Raw genomic sequence first — 14,688 nt, forward strand, 5'->3', positions numbered from 1 at the left:
AAAGTTGGATGATTCACTCAGAGTTAGAATTATTTCCCCATTTATAAAATGGGGTGGCTGGCTAGGGGTTCCAAGCTCAGATAAGCACGAGAAACATATGATACAAATGGACTTCTATGCAACATCCCTAGATTCTGACTCAGGAGGTCTGGGTGAGTCCTACAAATAGGTCTCTTAAACAAACGTGTGGTGATTCTGATGTAGCAAGTCAGGGCCTCACATTTAAGAATTCTTAGACTAGCTAATCAAGGATAACATATTCAGTTATATGAGCCCATGTAGGCTTTTCTGATAAATAAGCTCTAGGGATCCCACCTTTCAATATAAAATCAAAGCAATGGATTAGGATAAAATGTCCCAATTAACTCATATTGTATGAGGATTTTTTCCTATTTACTTTCTTATTTAAAACCAAACAGTTTGATTCTCCCTCTGAAGAGCATGTCTGCCCATTTCTATCTTCTCCTCCCCTAGGCGTATTACCTTTGTCTTTCCCCCTCCTAATCTTCAAGGTCCTTCTTTTGCTTCTGTAACTTGTTTCAGAAGCCCGGCTGGCTCACTTCTGCTACCTCTTATAATTTGAGTTCTTGGCTCTGAATTCTTTCCTTGCTGAACTCGAGAACCGAGGTCCAGTTTTGCAGCCAAAACCACTGGTAATACCCCAGCTCATTCTCAGTCTCAGGGCTTTAGTGATTGATCCCATCTCCATTCTACAGAATATTCCATCAGGATTCCAAGGCGGTGGTGGATCAAGTGGAAGCTACACTGACACTTTCCCAGGACCAAACTGGAATTACAACTAAAATACAGAAAAACCATCTTGGATAATCAACTGAAGACGAACTGGACATATAACCAAGGACATAAAGTGGAGACTGCACAGAGACTGGTAGGAAGTACAGAAGCACAAGAGGGCAGGCTGGGCCACCACAGGTAACAGCTGAAGCTCTGGAGAGATATCTCAGCTGTGGGGGGTTCCCAGTGAGAACTCTGGCTTCTAAACCCCAAGCTGGGCACCCCAGACCAGAGCAGTAGAACTGAGAAAGGTACTCAGATAGCATCTGGCTGTGAAAATAAGCGGGGTTTCTGTCTGCCAGAGAGAGATGGTTGGAAATGCAGGCACCCTCTTAAAGGGCCAATGCACAAAGTTCTGTGTGCAGCCACTCACTTTGGGATCCAGCAGAGGGAGGGCAGAGTGGGCTAGAGCTGTATCAGGAAAATCCAGGATGCTGGTTCTGGGGATAGAGCTTGGAGGGCAGCCATCTGGTTTCCTGTGCTGAGTCATTCCCCCATACTGCAGAGGACATATTTCTCAGGCATACCTTTACTAGCCAGGCAGCTTTTGCCTTGGGGGAGGGGGGTGAAAGAATTGCCCCACCTGATGGACTTTACACCTTGTTGTGGTCTACAGCCTGAGGCTCATTAAAAGACTCAGAATAACAATCAACCTGCAAGAAGAGGTGGATCTCTGAGTGCTTTGAGTCTTTGCCTGATCTGCTTCTGGACCTGGGGATTGGAAAAGCAGAACTTGGTGCACATCTTGGCCCTTTCCAAATACATCCAGAATGAGAAGAGGGAGCCGTGAACTGTGGATCACTGATAGCTCCAAACAAGGTACTCAAGGCCAGTCACAAACAGCATCTGACATTGGTCTGCACCAGAGACCCTCCAAAAAAAGCGTCTCTACCTAATACATAGAAACAAACCCAAACAGGCATTCAAAATGGGGAGGCAAAGAAACAAGCCCCAGATGAAAGAACAGAATTCTCCAGAAGAAGAGCTAAATGAAATGGAAATAAGCAATCTATCAGATATAGAGTTCAGAATGCTGATTGTAAAGATGGTGAGAAAAGATAGGGAAATTATGAAGGAAATTAAGAATCACATAGCAGAAATAGAGAATATATTGAAAGGGATAAACAGCTGATTAGAGGAAACCGAAGAGCAGATCAGTGAATTAGGAGACAGGGTAGAAAAAGCACTCAATCAGAGATCCAAAAAGAAAAAACAAGTAAAACAGGATTACAGCTTAAGGGAGCTGTGGGATAACATGAAACATAACAATATTCCCATCAGAGGAATACCAGAAGGGAATAAAAGTGACCCAGGTATAGAGAACATGTTTAAAGAAATAATGGCACAAAGCTTCATTAACCTGGTGAAGGGAAAAGTCAAACAAGTTCAGGGGGTCACAGTGTCCCAAGCAAGAAGAACCCAAAGAGGCCCAAGCCCAGACACATAATTAAAATGCCAAAAATTCAAGACAAAGAGAATCTTAAACGCAAGAAGAAAAAAAGCAAGCTGCTACCTACAAAGCAGCTCCTATAAGGCTGTCAGGTGATTTCTCATCAGAAACACTACAGGCCAGAAGAAAATGGCACAAAGTATTCAAGGAAATGAAAACAAGCAAGGATCTGAAACCAAAACTATTCTATTCAGCAAGGTTATCATTCAAAATAGATGGTGAAATAAAGATCTTCCTAGACAAAAAAAAAAAAAAAAAGGCCAAAGGAGTTTATCAGCACCAAACCAACATTGCAAGAAATATTAAAGGGACTGCTATAATAAGAAGTAGAATGCTTGGTAAAGCTCCCCTGTGAAGCTGTCCAGACCAGAGCTTTTTTGTGTGCTGGTGTTTTTTGATTACTGCTTCAATTTCATCAGTTGTTGTTGGCCTATTCAGGTTTTCTGATTCTTCCTGATTCAGTTTTACATGATCTCACTCATATGTGGAATCAAATGAACAAAAAAAAAATCTGGTGTACAAAACAGATCCAAAGACATAGAAGCATAGACCGAGGAATCTCAGAGGGAAGGTGGTTTTGGGGGAGTGGTGGGGAGACATTAATCCAAGAACTTACATGGATATATGCATAGCTCATGGACACGGATAATAGTGTGGAGAAGGCCTGGGGGGAGGGTGGGCGGGGGCGGATGCTGGGTGGAGGGAGTCAATGGGGGAAAAGAAGGGGACATCAGTAATACTTTCAACAATAACGATAAGTATGCTATCAATAAATAAATAAATAAATAAATAAATAAATAAATAAATAAATAAAACCAAACAGTTTGAAGCAATCAGAGCAGGTAAAAAATGGGTCAGAAAAAGAAGACAACCTGCCTCCCCCAAAGCAACTATTTATGCACGTAGAAAAAACAATAAACTCAAAAAACCAAGAAGATGGAAATACACTATAACCTGTTACTAATATTACACTTTGAAAATTAAATCACTCTTAAGAGGAACAAAACACATGTTTTGTTCCCACTAAACTTTAAGCACAGTATAATTAGATATCATTGTGGCTCATTCTGTCCAGAGTCCCATGTATTCTTTAGAAGTAAATGCAACAAATGCTTAAATGAGAAAACCCACTGTAAATCTCACATCAAGTCACACAAGCTCTAAGCTCCCATTTCACAGTATGATTTATAAACACTTTCTAAGAACAGTAAATCTGAACAAAGGCATATACAAGAGCAATGTCAATTCAAGAAAAGCCACAGGCTTCCACCTATGTCTTAGCATTTGGTCACCTGAGGGAATCTGGATGAAAACATTTCTGCCAATATAACGCATCCAGGAAAGACTGCTAAATGGGCTGCTGAGGACATACCCAATTGCTGCAGGGGTCAAGCGGGTGTGCAGCTGAGGGGTGGTAGAAGTAGTGGTGGTTGTTAGAGAGCCATCAGTTCCAGTCTTCTCCCAGTCAAAAGGGTCACTCTCAAATACTCCAAAGGTTTTGATGCTGTTGTCAAACACGGATGTAAGAAGCTAAACCACAAAGAAAAAAACTAGAGTAAGCCAATAGTAAACAGTCACTTTATTCTTTAAGCACCCCAGACTCATAAATTAGTTTTGTAGATATTTTTTAAAACCCGATGACATAAAGAAGGGAATTTGAATAAGGACTGTATGTGGATGATGATACTGAATTAATACTGATTTTTCTTGGTTGAGGCACTGGTTTGTAGTGACATAGTAGAATGTCTTTGTCCCTGGAAGACATATAGTGAAGTGTCATATCTAAAACCTTTAGCACCAGGAAATGTGTGTTGTATGTATATTTGAGTATTCAGTTTCAATCATCTATGTGATTTTTTTTTTTGGTCAAAAGGGACATTTCTATATGGTTCAACTAAATAAGTGACCAGTGTTAATAGCTGATATGTCTAGGTTAAGGAGTATACAGAAGTTCATTGTGTTTTTTTCCAGTTTTTTTTGTGGGTTTGAAAATTTCTTAGTTTGTGTGTGTGTACACAATTATCAAAAAGAAATCTGCCCTGTTATTTGATATATAGTATATATAATTTCAGCTTTTTTTGGCCTTTAAATTCCAAAAGTCTGATGTCATCTTGAGAAAAATCTCCCAAAGACCTTCCTTTACTGTTTCTGACAGTATGTACCATTTTCAGTTTTATGATTAGAGCCTTATTCTCTTCTCATTTCTCTTGCTCTGTATCTATTAGTATCCTATCCTTAGAGATTCATCTTGTACATTTCCCATCCCAGACCTGGAATCAGCACTTCCTCACTGAAGGATTTTGTGAAGGTCTGTTTTAGGCTTTAAAAAGATTCCTCTGCCTATTAAGTCGACAATAGATGCCAGAAAGGGGAGCGGGAATGAGGGTGCTAGGAACAGATGTGAGTTAGGAGGCTACTGAATTTAAACCAGCACAGTAACAGTGGAGGTGATAAAAAGTGGTAAGATTTGGATATAATTTGTACAGCCAACAGAACTTGCTGATGGATTAGATGAAAGCTAGGAAAGTAAAGAAAGAATAAGAAATAATTTATATTTCTGTCCTGGGCCACTGGGTAAATGCTACCACTTACTGAGATGAAAAACAGTGAGTCTGAGAATTGGGATATTGAAAATTTTATGGCATTTAGGAAGGAACAGGAACACAGATACAATGTTGATAGTCAACAGTGTATAGATATTAATAAGTAGTATTTAAAGCCATACTACTGAATGATATAATCTAAGGAAAGTAGGTAGTAAAGATGCCCAAAGGCTAAGGCCTGGGGCACTCCAACATTTAGATGGACTCAGCGATGGAAAACAAGAAGTGACTAGTGAGGCAGGGAAACCAAATGTGTGGTGTTCTAGATGCCAAATGAGCAGTCTCAACAAGAAAAAGGTCAAATGCTATCAGTTTTATTATTACCTCTGATTATTTAATTGATTTGTCTCTCTCTCTCTCACCCAAATAGTAAGCTCCAAGAGGCCGGTACATGTCTGATGTTGCTCATTATGTATCTAACATATGCCTTATATATGAGCGCAATATTGTGATCTGTAAGAAATATATATTTGGTAACTCAAATGACCAAAATATAGTCCTCATATATATTTGGTCTTTGTCCATGGTTCCTGGCGTTAAGCTCCCAAAACCCTTAGAATTTCCTGAGAGATAAGTGCAATGGAAGAATCTTTGGTTCTAATATTAGGTCTGGTCCTCCGTTCCTGATATCACTTCAGAGCCATAGAGGTGAGATGAGTGTCTTGTTATTCTTAACAAGCCGCTTTCCACCACAACTGGGTTTATGTTAATGAGGTGACTTTTGGAAAGCACCTAAGGGTGAGGGGTGGTCACCAGAAGAACCCACCCTGTGATTAGAGGATTGGAACTTTCAGTCTCACCTTTCTGGTCTCTAGAGGGAAGAGAGGGCTAGAGGTTGAATCAATCACTAATGCTCAATGACTTAATCAATTATGCCTATGAAATGAAGCCTCCACAAAACCCCAAAATGACAGGGTTCTGAGAGCTTCTGGAGTGGTAAACACGTGGTGGTACCCTCACAGAGGGCTTAGAAGCTCTGCACCCCTTCCCCATGCCTTGCCCTATGCACCTCTTCCATTTGGTGTTCCTGAGTTATATCCTTTGGAATAAACCAGTCATCTAGTGATAAAATTAGTTTGCTGAGTCCTAGAACTGTTCTAGCAAATTATTTGAACCCAAGGAGGGGGTTGTGGGAACCTCTGATTTATAGACAGCCAGTCCATCAGAAAGACAGGTGACAACCAGGACTTGCAACTGGCATCTGAAGTGGAGGACAGTCTTGCGGGGCTGAGTCCTTAACCTGTGGAATCTGATGCTAGCTATCTCTGGGTAGATAGTGTCAGAAATGATTTGAATTGTAGGACACCCAGCTGGTATCAGAGAATTGCTTGGTGGTGTGGGGGGAAAACATACAAAACTAACCATGTTGGAATTGTGAGCACAAAATCTTTAGTCACTCCAAAATCATTTTAAGAATAAATGTTTGTGATTAATAATATTTACTGAAAGATTTCCATAACCCTACCTTTCATTTAAGTCCTAAAGAAAAAAATGATAAATGTACAAAAGGAAACTAAAAAGATAAAAGGAATTGGAAAAGACAGTTATAAAACCTGAGAATTTTTATTTTGGTCATATTTTTGTTGTTAACTATGTTATAGCTTAGACTTCCCCAAATTTTCAGAGGTAAAGGGCTGTAGAAAACACAAAAGAGAAGGAAGACAGATTGAGACTCAGCACATAGGAATTGAAGTTGCAGACCTTTGATCTCTCTCCTAACTCTGGAAATCGAGGTTCTCATAGAACAAGATGTATGCTTCCTGAAAGGTGGAGTTCCTACCCAGGAGGCAACACCTGCCTTGCTGTGTGAGTACTTACACCACTAGTGCTAAATGCTCTGCCTGTACTGGGCTGTAATAGGAATAATCCTAAACAGTGTTTATGCAAGATGTCCTTTTATCATAGAATTATTTTCTTATAATTATTATAGTATTATATGTCTTAGAAAATATAGCATATGCCATTGGGCCTCAAATAAGAATGTAGCACATTCCACTGAGCCTCAGTTTGTCACTATGATGGTGATTCTAGAGATCAGCAGCAGGAGGCAGAAGGATGGAAGGCAGAGAACAAAAGAAACGGAAGGAAAGCTCAAAGCACTGAGGCACTAAATGGTCAGACTAGATACAGCTCTGCTGATACTTTAAAGGACAAAGCATTCCTAATGTAGTAAAATAATTTTCCAATTCAGGAACAAGGTGGGGCTCTAAATCCTAATCTTCGATGTGTAGAAACAGGATAAGTCAAGGACTCTTGGTGGGGGTGGGTGGTGAGAACTGAGTTCACTAAAAGAAATAATAAAACAAAACAAAAAAACCCTCCAATTCAGTTACTCATTCAAATAGATTGGAGAACAATATAAATTAGTCACCTTATAAATTACATAGATATATAAATATAAAACTTGTGATCCCTCATCTTTTTTTACCCCAATGTAACTGAGGAACAAAGCACTTTCCAACCAGAACAGGAGCTCACTGTGGCAGTAATTCTCAAGCTGAAAAAGGGGTAGAACAAATTGTGAAAAAACTTTTCAGATGATTCTGACACTTCCCCTCTAGGGATGCCCCAGGGGATGCAGCCACCCGCTAGAGAGGGTTTAAAGTCACCTGATGAATGTGGCACAGCTTCCTGAAGAATTTTACTCAGAGGTAAGACATTTAATATATTTTATAATACAATAAACACAAAGTTAGAAAGCAAAATTCATATGAACCTTTAAGATAAATCAGGAGAATGCAAAGAAATTTTGAATTTGTGGCTGACACTTTAAGATTGTTCTGGACAAACATGCTCATAACTTTGTTGCAATAGGAGAGATTGGTGAACTAGTGTGAGAAATTCTAGAGACGTAACATCATGAAGAGGGTGAGTCTTCCTTGAATAAAAGTAGGGAAGGGGAGGAGGCTGGGAAAGAAGACTTTGGGGGAAGAAGAAAAAAAAGAGGAGGGAAGACCTGAGGAAGGTCTGGACAGGCAACAATGCAGTATTACTTTTTATTTAGCTACAGTTGTGGATTACTTGTGTCAATTTTCCTTCTACTTTACTTATGAATAAGAGGTAGTCCGTTTTCTTGATCCCAATTCTAATGGGATACACAATAAAATGATTTTTCTAAAGCAAATTATTCAAGACACACGCACACAAAAACCCCCATAAAAAGCAGGTACTATATATCTGGGTGATGAGATTTTAAATAATTTGGATTTTCTACTTTTGGGTAATTTCTAAACTTTTATAATAACTATGTATTACTTTTAATAATAAGCAAAAATTTAACCAACAAAAATTTAATTTATCTAAAATAAATTAATTGCATACGTAAGCATGTGTACTTCACAAAAATGCCTGGTGCTAGCTCCCACCACCTTACTGCTATCCTTGTTCTGTAAAGCAATCAGTCATCTGACATAGACATAATGCCTTCGGGAAACACCTCTCCTTTCTCTAATCCTAGCACAAAAGCAATCACTAGCTTTATGATAGTTACCTCCACATGAAATCCCAGTTTGCCCTTTCAAAGAGCATGGAGACTAAGTCCAGTCTTTGCAAAAACAAGTATTTGTAATGTGATGCTGAAGACTGAGAATCCTGATATCTGAATTTTCAGTTAATAAATGATAAATTAATGGATCAATAAAGCACTTAGCAGAATGCAATGGCAATGCTGGCTTGGCTGATTTAAAAATAGATTATTTACTGCAAAAGAAACTGACTCACTTCAGTGATAAGTAGATGTAATACAGAAGAAAAAAAAATGCACATGTTCTAGATTTCCCTCCACTGCCAGGGATTTTTAGCACCATTGATAAAGGGGGAAAAATTGCATTACAGCCACCCTTTGGAGAAAAGAACCAGAAAATGAGATCAAATAAAGAGAATGAGTTAAAGAAGCCCAGATTTTAGCTGTTTTCACCATTTATGTCAAGATCTGGAGAAGAACTCAGGAGTTCCCCTGGTTGGCAGCCCCAAGGAACCTGAGGCAGTGTGAGGCAGCATGGTTGCTCATCCATCTCTCTCCATCTCTTCTGCTTATATCCAAGTCTAGACCATCACTGTTCCTGCCCACAAAGGAAGACTGTATCTCCCAGCTTCCCCTGCAGTTAGAATTGGGTCAATGTGAATATATGTCAAAGTGTTTAGATCACTTCCAGAACTGGTCATAAAACCCCCAAGCAATAATCCACACTTTGCTCTTCCCCTTCCTGATGACTGTAAAGGCTATGTATTATAGACAGCAGTGTCAAAATATGGATGGAACCTGGATGGTCAAGTTACCACTTGAGAGTTGCCTAGGAGAGCTGCCCAGTAACTATACTGCTTTGTGACACAAAAAAATAAGCCTCTGTAATGTTAAGACATGGATTTTTTTAAATCTTTCTTTCTAAAGCATAGCTCAGCCTTTCTTAATACCTCCCTAAATAGTCTCCAATTCTCCTCTACCTCATCGGAATGCACACAACTACAAAAACAATCCTCTTAAAATACAAATTGGATCACAATGCTCCTGTTTGTTAGAATTCCAAGGCTTCCTGCTGCACAGAATAAAACCCAAATTCTTTAACAAGGACTACAAGCCCTGCATCATCTAGTCTCTGCCTTTCTTTCCAATTTCATCTCGAACCACTCTCTTCCCTCATTTACTATGTTCTAGCTACTTATCTTTTCATTCCTTTCTTGAATCAGAGCCTATGCCCATTGTTCTTCCTTTTGCTTATAACATTCTGCTTCTTATTTTTGCTCTTCACATGGCAAATGTAGTCTCACTTTTTAGGGCTTGGCTTAAATGGCAGCTTCAGTAAAAGACCTTCCCTGACCTATTTTATGGGAGGCTCCTTTTTGTTCCTAGTTCAAATTCTTGTTTGCTTCACAAGCAGCCCATATATGCCCTCTGAAAAAGTTAACTCTTATCAGAGTCAGGGGATCCTAAAACAACTTTAAGTCCCCCAAAGCAAGAAGGGTCAACTTTGGATTTCCTCTCCATCATATCCTCTGATTTTAGCCATGTTGTGGCAGTGTATGAACTGGTTGACATATACACATTTTATTTTCAGGCTCACCAATGGTGTGTGTTTGTGGGTTTCATTAGTCTTCTTGACTTGCTAAACAGTGCTTAACATAACCTGAACACTTCAATAAAGATACATTTTGTGTTCTTATGTCAGAATCTTGTGATCCTATTAAGGACAATAATTTCAGATACTTACTCATATAATCTTTTAGTTCACTGAATTTTTCTTAACCAGTCATGTTGGTATTTACTTTACAGCGCCTATTGTATTCGTGGCCACCTCTCCAAGGAAGGCAGATGGCAAATTGGAAAGAGCTTGGGCCTTTTTGAATGGGTTAGAAGTGGGTTCAGACAACAAATTCTAGCACCATTAGTTTTTCCAGGCTACAAGGTTTCCATAAGTCAGGATAATAGTACTGCCCAGGTATTACTGTGACATTGCTGTGTGTGTGACAATAATGTGTAAAGGCACCAAGGGCTTTCCTTTATCCAGTCTGATGTTGCTATATTAGTTTTCCATTAACAGTGACACCTACAGGTGGAGTCCTGTGGTGGCAGTCAAGATCGATAAAGATTTTCCTTGGTGTAAATGTCCCACAGCTTTTTTATCCACTCATTTACTGATGGGCACTTGGGCTGTTTCCAGATCTTAGCTATTGTAAACTGTGCTGCTATGAACATCGAGGTACATATATTCTTTCTGATGAATGTTTCAGGATTCTTAGGATACATTCCTAGGAGTGGAATCACTGGGTCAAAAGGCAGCTCCATTGCTAATTTTTCGAGGAACCTCCATACTGTTTTCCATAGTGGCTGCACCAGTCTGCATTCCCACCAGCAGTGTACTAGGGTTCCCCTTTCTCCACACCCTCACCAGCACGTCATTTGTTGATGTGTATGTGGAATCTAAAGAACTTAATAAACTGATGAACGGAATAGATTCAATGACATGGAAGCACAGATGAGGCTGACGAATGTCAGAGGGATGGAGGAGGGCGGGTGGGTGGAGGGGGAGAGAGTAACTAAAGAATTTATATGCACATATGCACAACCCAAGGATGCAGACAATGGTGGGGAGAGGGACTGGGAAGAGGGGTGGAATGGGTCATTGGGGAGAAAAAGGGACATCTGTAATATTTTAAACAAAAATAAAATTTTTTTAAAAATGCACAAAAGAATGAGCAGGTATAAGGATAAAAATAAAGATTATTTTCCTAGGAACCACTCAGATGTTTTCCTTTCTTAAAACACCTTAAAATAATTTATTTAAATTATAAGCTAGCTACACTTTTTCAATCACTATCTATATTTCTGAAAATGTTGGCCCAGCACTTTATTTTTAACTTTTAATTTGAAATACAGTCGACCCTTCAACAACTCAGGGGTTAAGGGTACTGACCACCCACACAGTCGAAAATCCATGTATAACTTAAGTACATCCTCCTAGTATGTGGATTCCTAACCACTTGTAAGTGGGCCTGCGTAGTTCAAACCTATGTTGTTCAGGATGAACTGAACTAAATATTCATAGGAAAGTACAAAAGTACTATACAGAGAAATCCCCTTCATCCAGTTTGCCCCTATGGTAACATCTTAAATAACTAGAGTATAACATCAAAACCAGGAAGATGAGCCCTAGCTGGTTTGGCTCAGTGGTTAGAGTGTTGGCCGCAGACTGAAGGGTCTCAGGTTGGATTCTGGTCAAGGTCACATACCTCAACCTTAGTCAAGGTGCATATAGGAGGCAACCAATCAATGTGTCTCTCTCATATCCCTCCCTCCCTCCCTCCCTCCCTTCACTGTCTTGGAAAAGCAATGGAAAAAATATCCTCGGGTAAGGATTAAAAAACAACAACAACAAAAAACAAAATAGGAAGATGACTTTGGTACAATCCACAGAGCTTATCAAATTTTACCAGTTACATGCACTCCTGTGTGTGTGTGTGTATATAGATCGACGTAATTCTACCACCTGAGGAGATTCATGGCCCAGCAGTTTGGTCTCTTATGGTTGCTATGCTCTTTCAAAATCTAGTAATGAAAACAATATAGGGTGTCCCAAAAAATGTATACACACACTAGGAATAATTATAAAAGATAGTCCTTACTAAAATATATTTCATTTTCAAAACTGAGCTATCAGATGTTAAAGTGTGTATATATTTTTGGTGGACATCCTGTATTTATAGTAAGATATCTGCTTTAATCTTGGCTATAATTCTGTTATCTCCATCTTTAGTTTAACAGACAGAAAACAGGATTTATAGCACATAGCATATAATAGTACAGGGTGGGGCAAAAGTAGGTTTACAGCTGTATGTGAAACACAGCATTTTTTTCTTGTATTATTAATTCTTGTATTATTTTCCATGCGAACAACTGTAAACCTACTTTTGCCACACCCTGTATTTAGATTGATAAATTTGGATGTAATATCCCAAAACACCATAACATTTTACAAAAACAAGTGTCAGTCTTTATTCTAACTGAGACATGTATAAAAGATCCCTGGTAGAGAGCAAAACAGCTCTTCTCTCTAGGTCTACACCTGCTATCCGAGTGAGCAGCAGCAGGCTAATGGATGTATTGGCCATGTGCAATTTGTTAAGATAATTATCTCTAGCAAGAAACACTGATTTTTAAAGATTTATAAAAAAAATAGACGTTCAAAGTGTAGGTGGCTTTATAAAACAGCATCATTTAACATTTTGATTATAAAATATATTCACTTTGGTCTTGACTCAGAACATACAAAGCTGGAGAAATAGTATTTGCCCTTTGATGTAGCTAGGGAAGCAGTTACACTAAATACTGGTATTTTTTTTGCTTGTTGCTGGAGGATGTGTGTTTTTAACTAGAGTGGTTGTCCAATGAAGAATTTAAAATTTTGAAAAAATAGTAATTAAACTCAAATTCAGGGATGAATTCCATTCACAAGAGCATTCAGATTCAAAGTAGGGTAATTTTTCTCAAAATGAAGGCCACAACAAACCTCTGTGAGGAAAGCAAGAGACAAAAGCTACAAAGCTCAGTCCTTTTTGGAACCTGATGTCACATTGATACTAGGCATCAGAATACACAGTCACACCAACATCTTTTTTCCAATTACCCATCTCCCATCCACCTGCCCCCTGCTCCCATTCACTGCTTATAAAAGATCAGAAAGCAAGAATGAACCAGGTTATTTACAGAATCTGTGAAACAAAGAAAATATTACGCCTGCTCTTCCCAAAACAGGAAAATCACTATACTTTTGTTTTGTTTTTATGTGACAGAAACACAGAGAAGCCCCCAAGAGAATATACAAATGAAAAACTTGAGACTGATAATGTGTTAATTTAAACTAAATTATTTAAAAAAATTATCAGCACCCAAGATGGGAAAGTTGGAACATTTTCCAGCTCTTCCTGAATCTAGTCTTACAAGTATAATTTTACTACTTTATTGCAAGTAATGTGAACTCTCTGCATTTCAGAAAATACAAATAAAATGTAAATATAAGAATATACTCCAAAATGACTTGTATACAATGTATTTTCTCCATTTGTTGGACAGCATACAGTTTATAACACAAATAGCCACATAGGGAAGAAGATGACAAGCTTACCCACCCCCTTAAGGTCTCTAAGGACCCAAGGTTGTATGTTGTCTCTCTGCTTTATATCTTGTTTATATCTTATACAAATGCTGCAATTTCACACAGAAATAGTTATTATATGCAAATAAGCTCACTCTGCTGTGGGTAGTCTTAGTCTTTTGACTATGCAACACTAACAACACTTTAGAATATAAAACTTCCACTAACAGTCAGTAAAGTCTAGGTGCTGTCCTTTGTAGATAAAAATGATACACTAATATATTATTATTATTAATCCATGTGTGGTTTCATTTCTGTTTTCAGTGGCAGTGATTATTTTACATTAAGCTCTGCTCAAGTTTTCTCTGAGATCAATAGAATCTTCTGAAATATAGCTCGTTGGGTTAGGGATGCAATTTGTGGTAAACCGAGACAACCCTTATAAGGCCTCATTAACTGATACTCTAAGGAAATGATTCACTGGCCACAGACAAAACAGAGCCAACAATCTTCACTGACTGTTGTCCTACAGAATATTAGTATGTGATATGCAATCCTTAAATCCTCAACAGATTCATTACCTAGTTGGACATTTCCTTCTGGTAAACATTAGCTACAGGATTTACATAATTTGAACTATCAGCAGTTCTACATCAGATGAATCACAGCAGGAACAGTAAAATCTGTTACATAATGAACAAACCTAAAACTCTAATGAAGTATGTTTATCCAGAAGGAAGGGAACACACACACACAGATGCTGTCATCATCAGTGAATTTCATCACATTCCTCAGAATGTACTAAAGTAGTATTATTTGCCCTGGACGGTTTAGCTCAGTGAGTGGTTAGAGCATCAGACCATGGACTGAAGGGCCTCAGGTTCGATTCCTGGTCAAGGACACGTGCCTGGGTTGCAGGTTCAATCCCTGGCCTGGTCGGGTTTGTGTGGGAGGCAACTAATCAATGTGTCTCACAACAATGTTTCTTTCTCTCCCCCCTCCCACAAATTCCCTTACACTCTCTCTTAAAAAAATAAAAATAAAAAATAATAATAATGGGAAAAAATATATATCCTCTGGTAAGAATTTAAAAAAAAAATAGTACTATTCTAGGGACCTCCCACAGTCATTTATAACACCCTCAAAACTACAATAAGTGATGAAAGAGCCCAGCCGGGCATGGCTCAGCGGGTTAAGCGTTGACCTAGGATCCAGACGATCGGGGTTCGATTCCCGGCCAGGGCACATGCCC

General features: G+C 38.8%; 1 protein-coding gene across 6 annotated transcripts in view; it reads right to left on the minus strand.

The window, feature by feature from the left end:
• The window catches only part of TTBK2 (tau tubulin kinase 2), a 123,337-nt gene that overhangs the window by 25,027 nt on the left and 83,622 nt on the right, over window positions 1-14,688 (minus strand). For all 6 annotated transcript variants that reach the window (XM_081153944.1, XM_081153942.1, XM_081153943.1 and 3 more), the window contains one exon: window positions 3,618-3,775. In XM_081153944.1, the coding sequence (XP_081010070.1) occupies window positions 3,618-3,775 (158 nt within the window). The remainder of the gene's footprint in view (window positions 1-3,617; window positions 3,776-14,688) is intronic.

The sequence above is a fragment of the Miniopterus schreibersii genome (genome assembly GCF_964146895.1).
Source record: "Miniopterus schreibersii genome assembly, chromosome: 1".
Taxonomy (NCBI): Eukaryota; Metazoa; Chordata; class Mammalia; order Chiroptera; family Miniopteridae; genus Miniopterus; species Miniopterus schreibersii.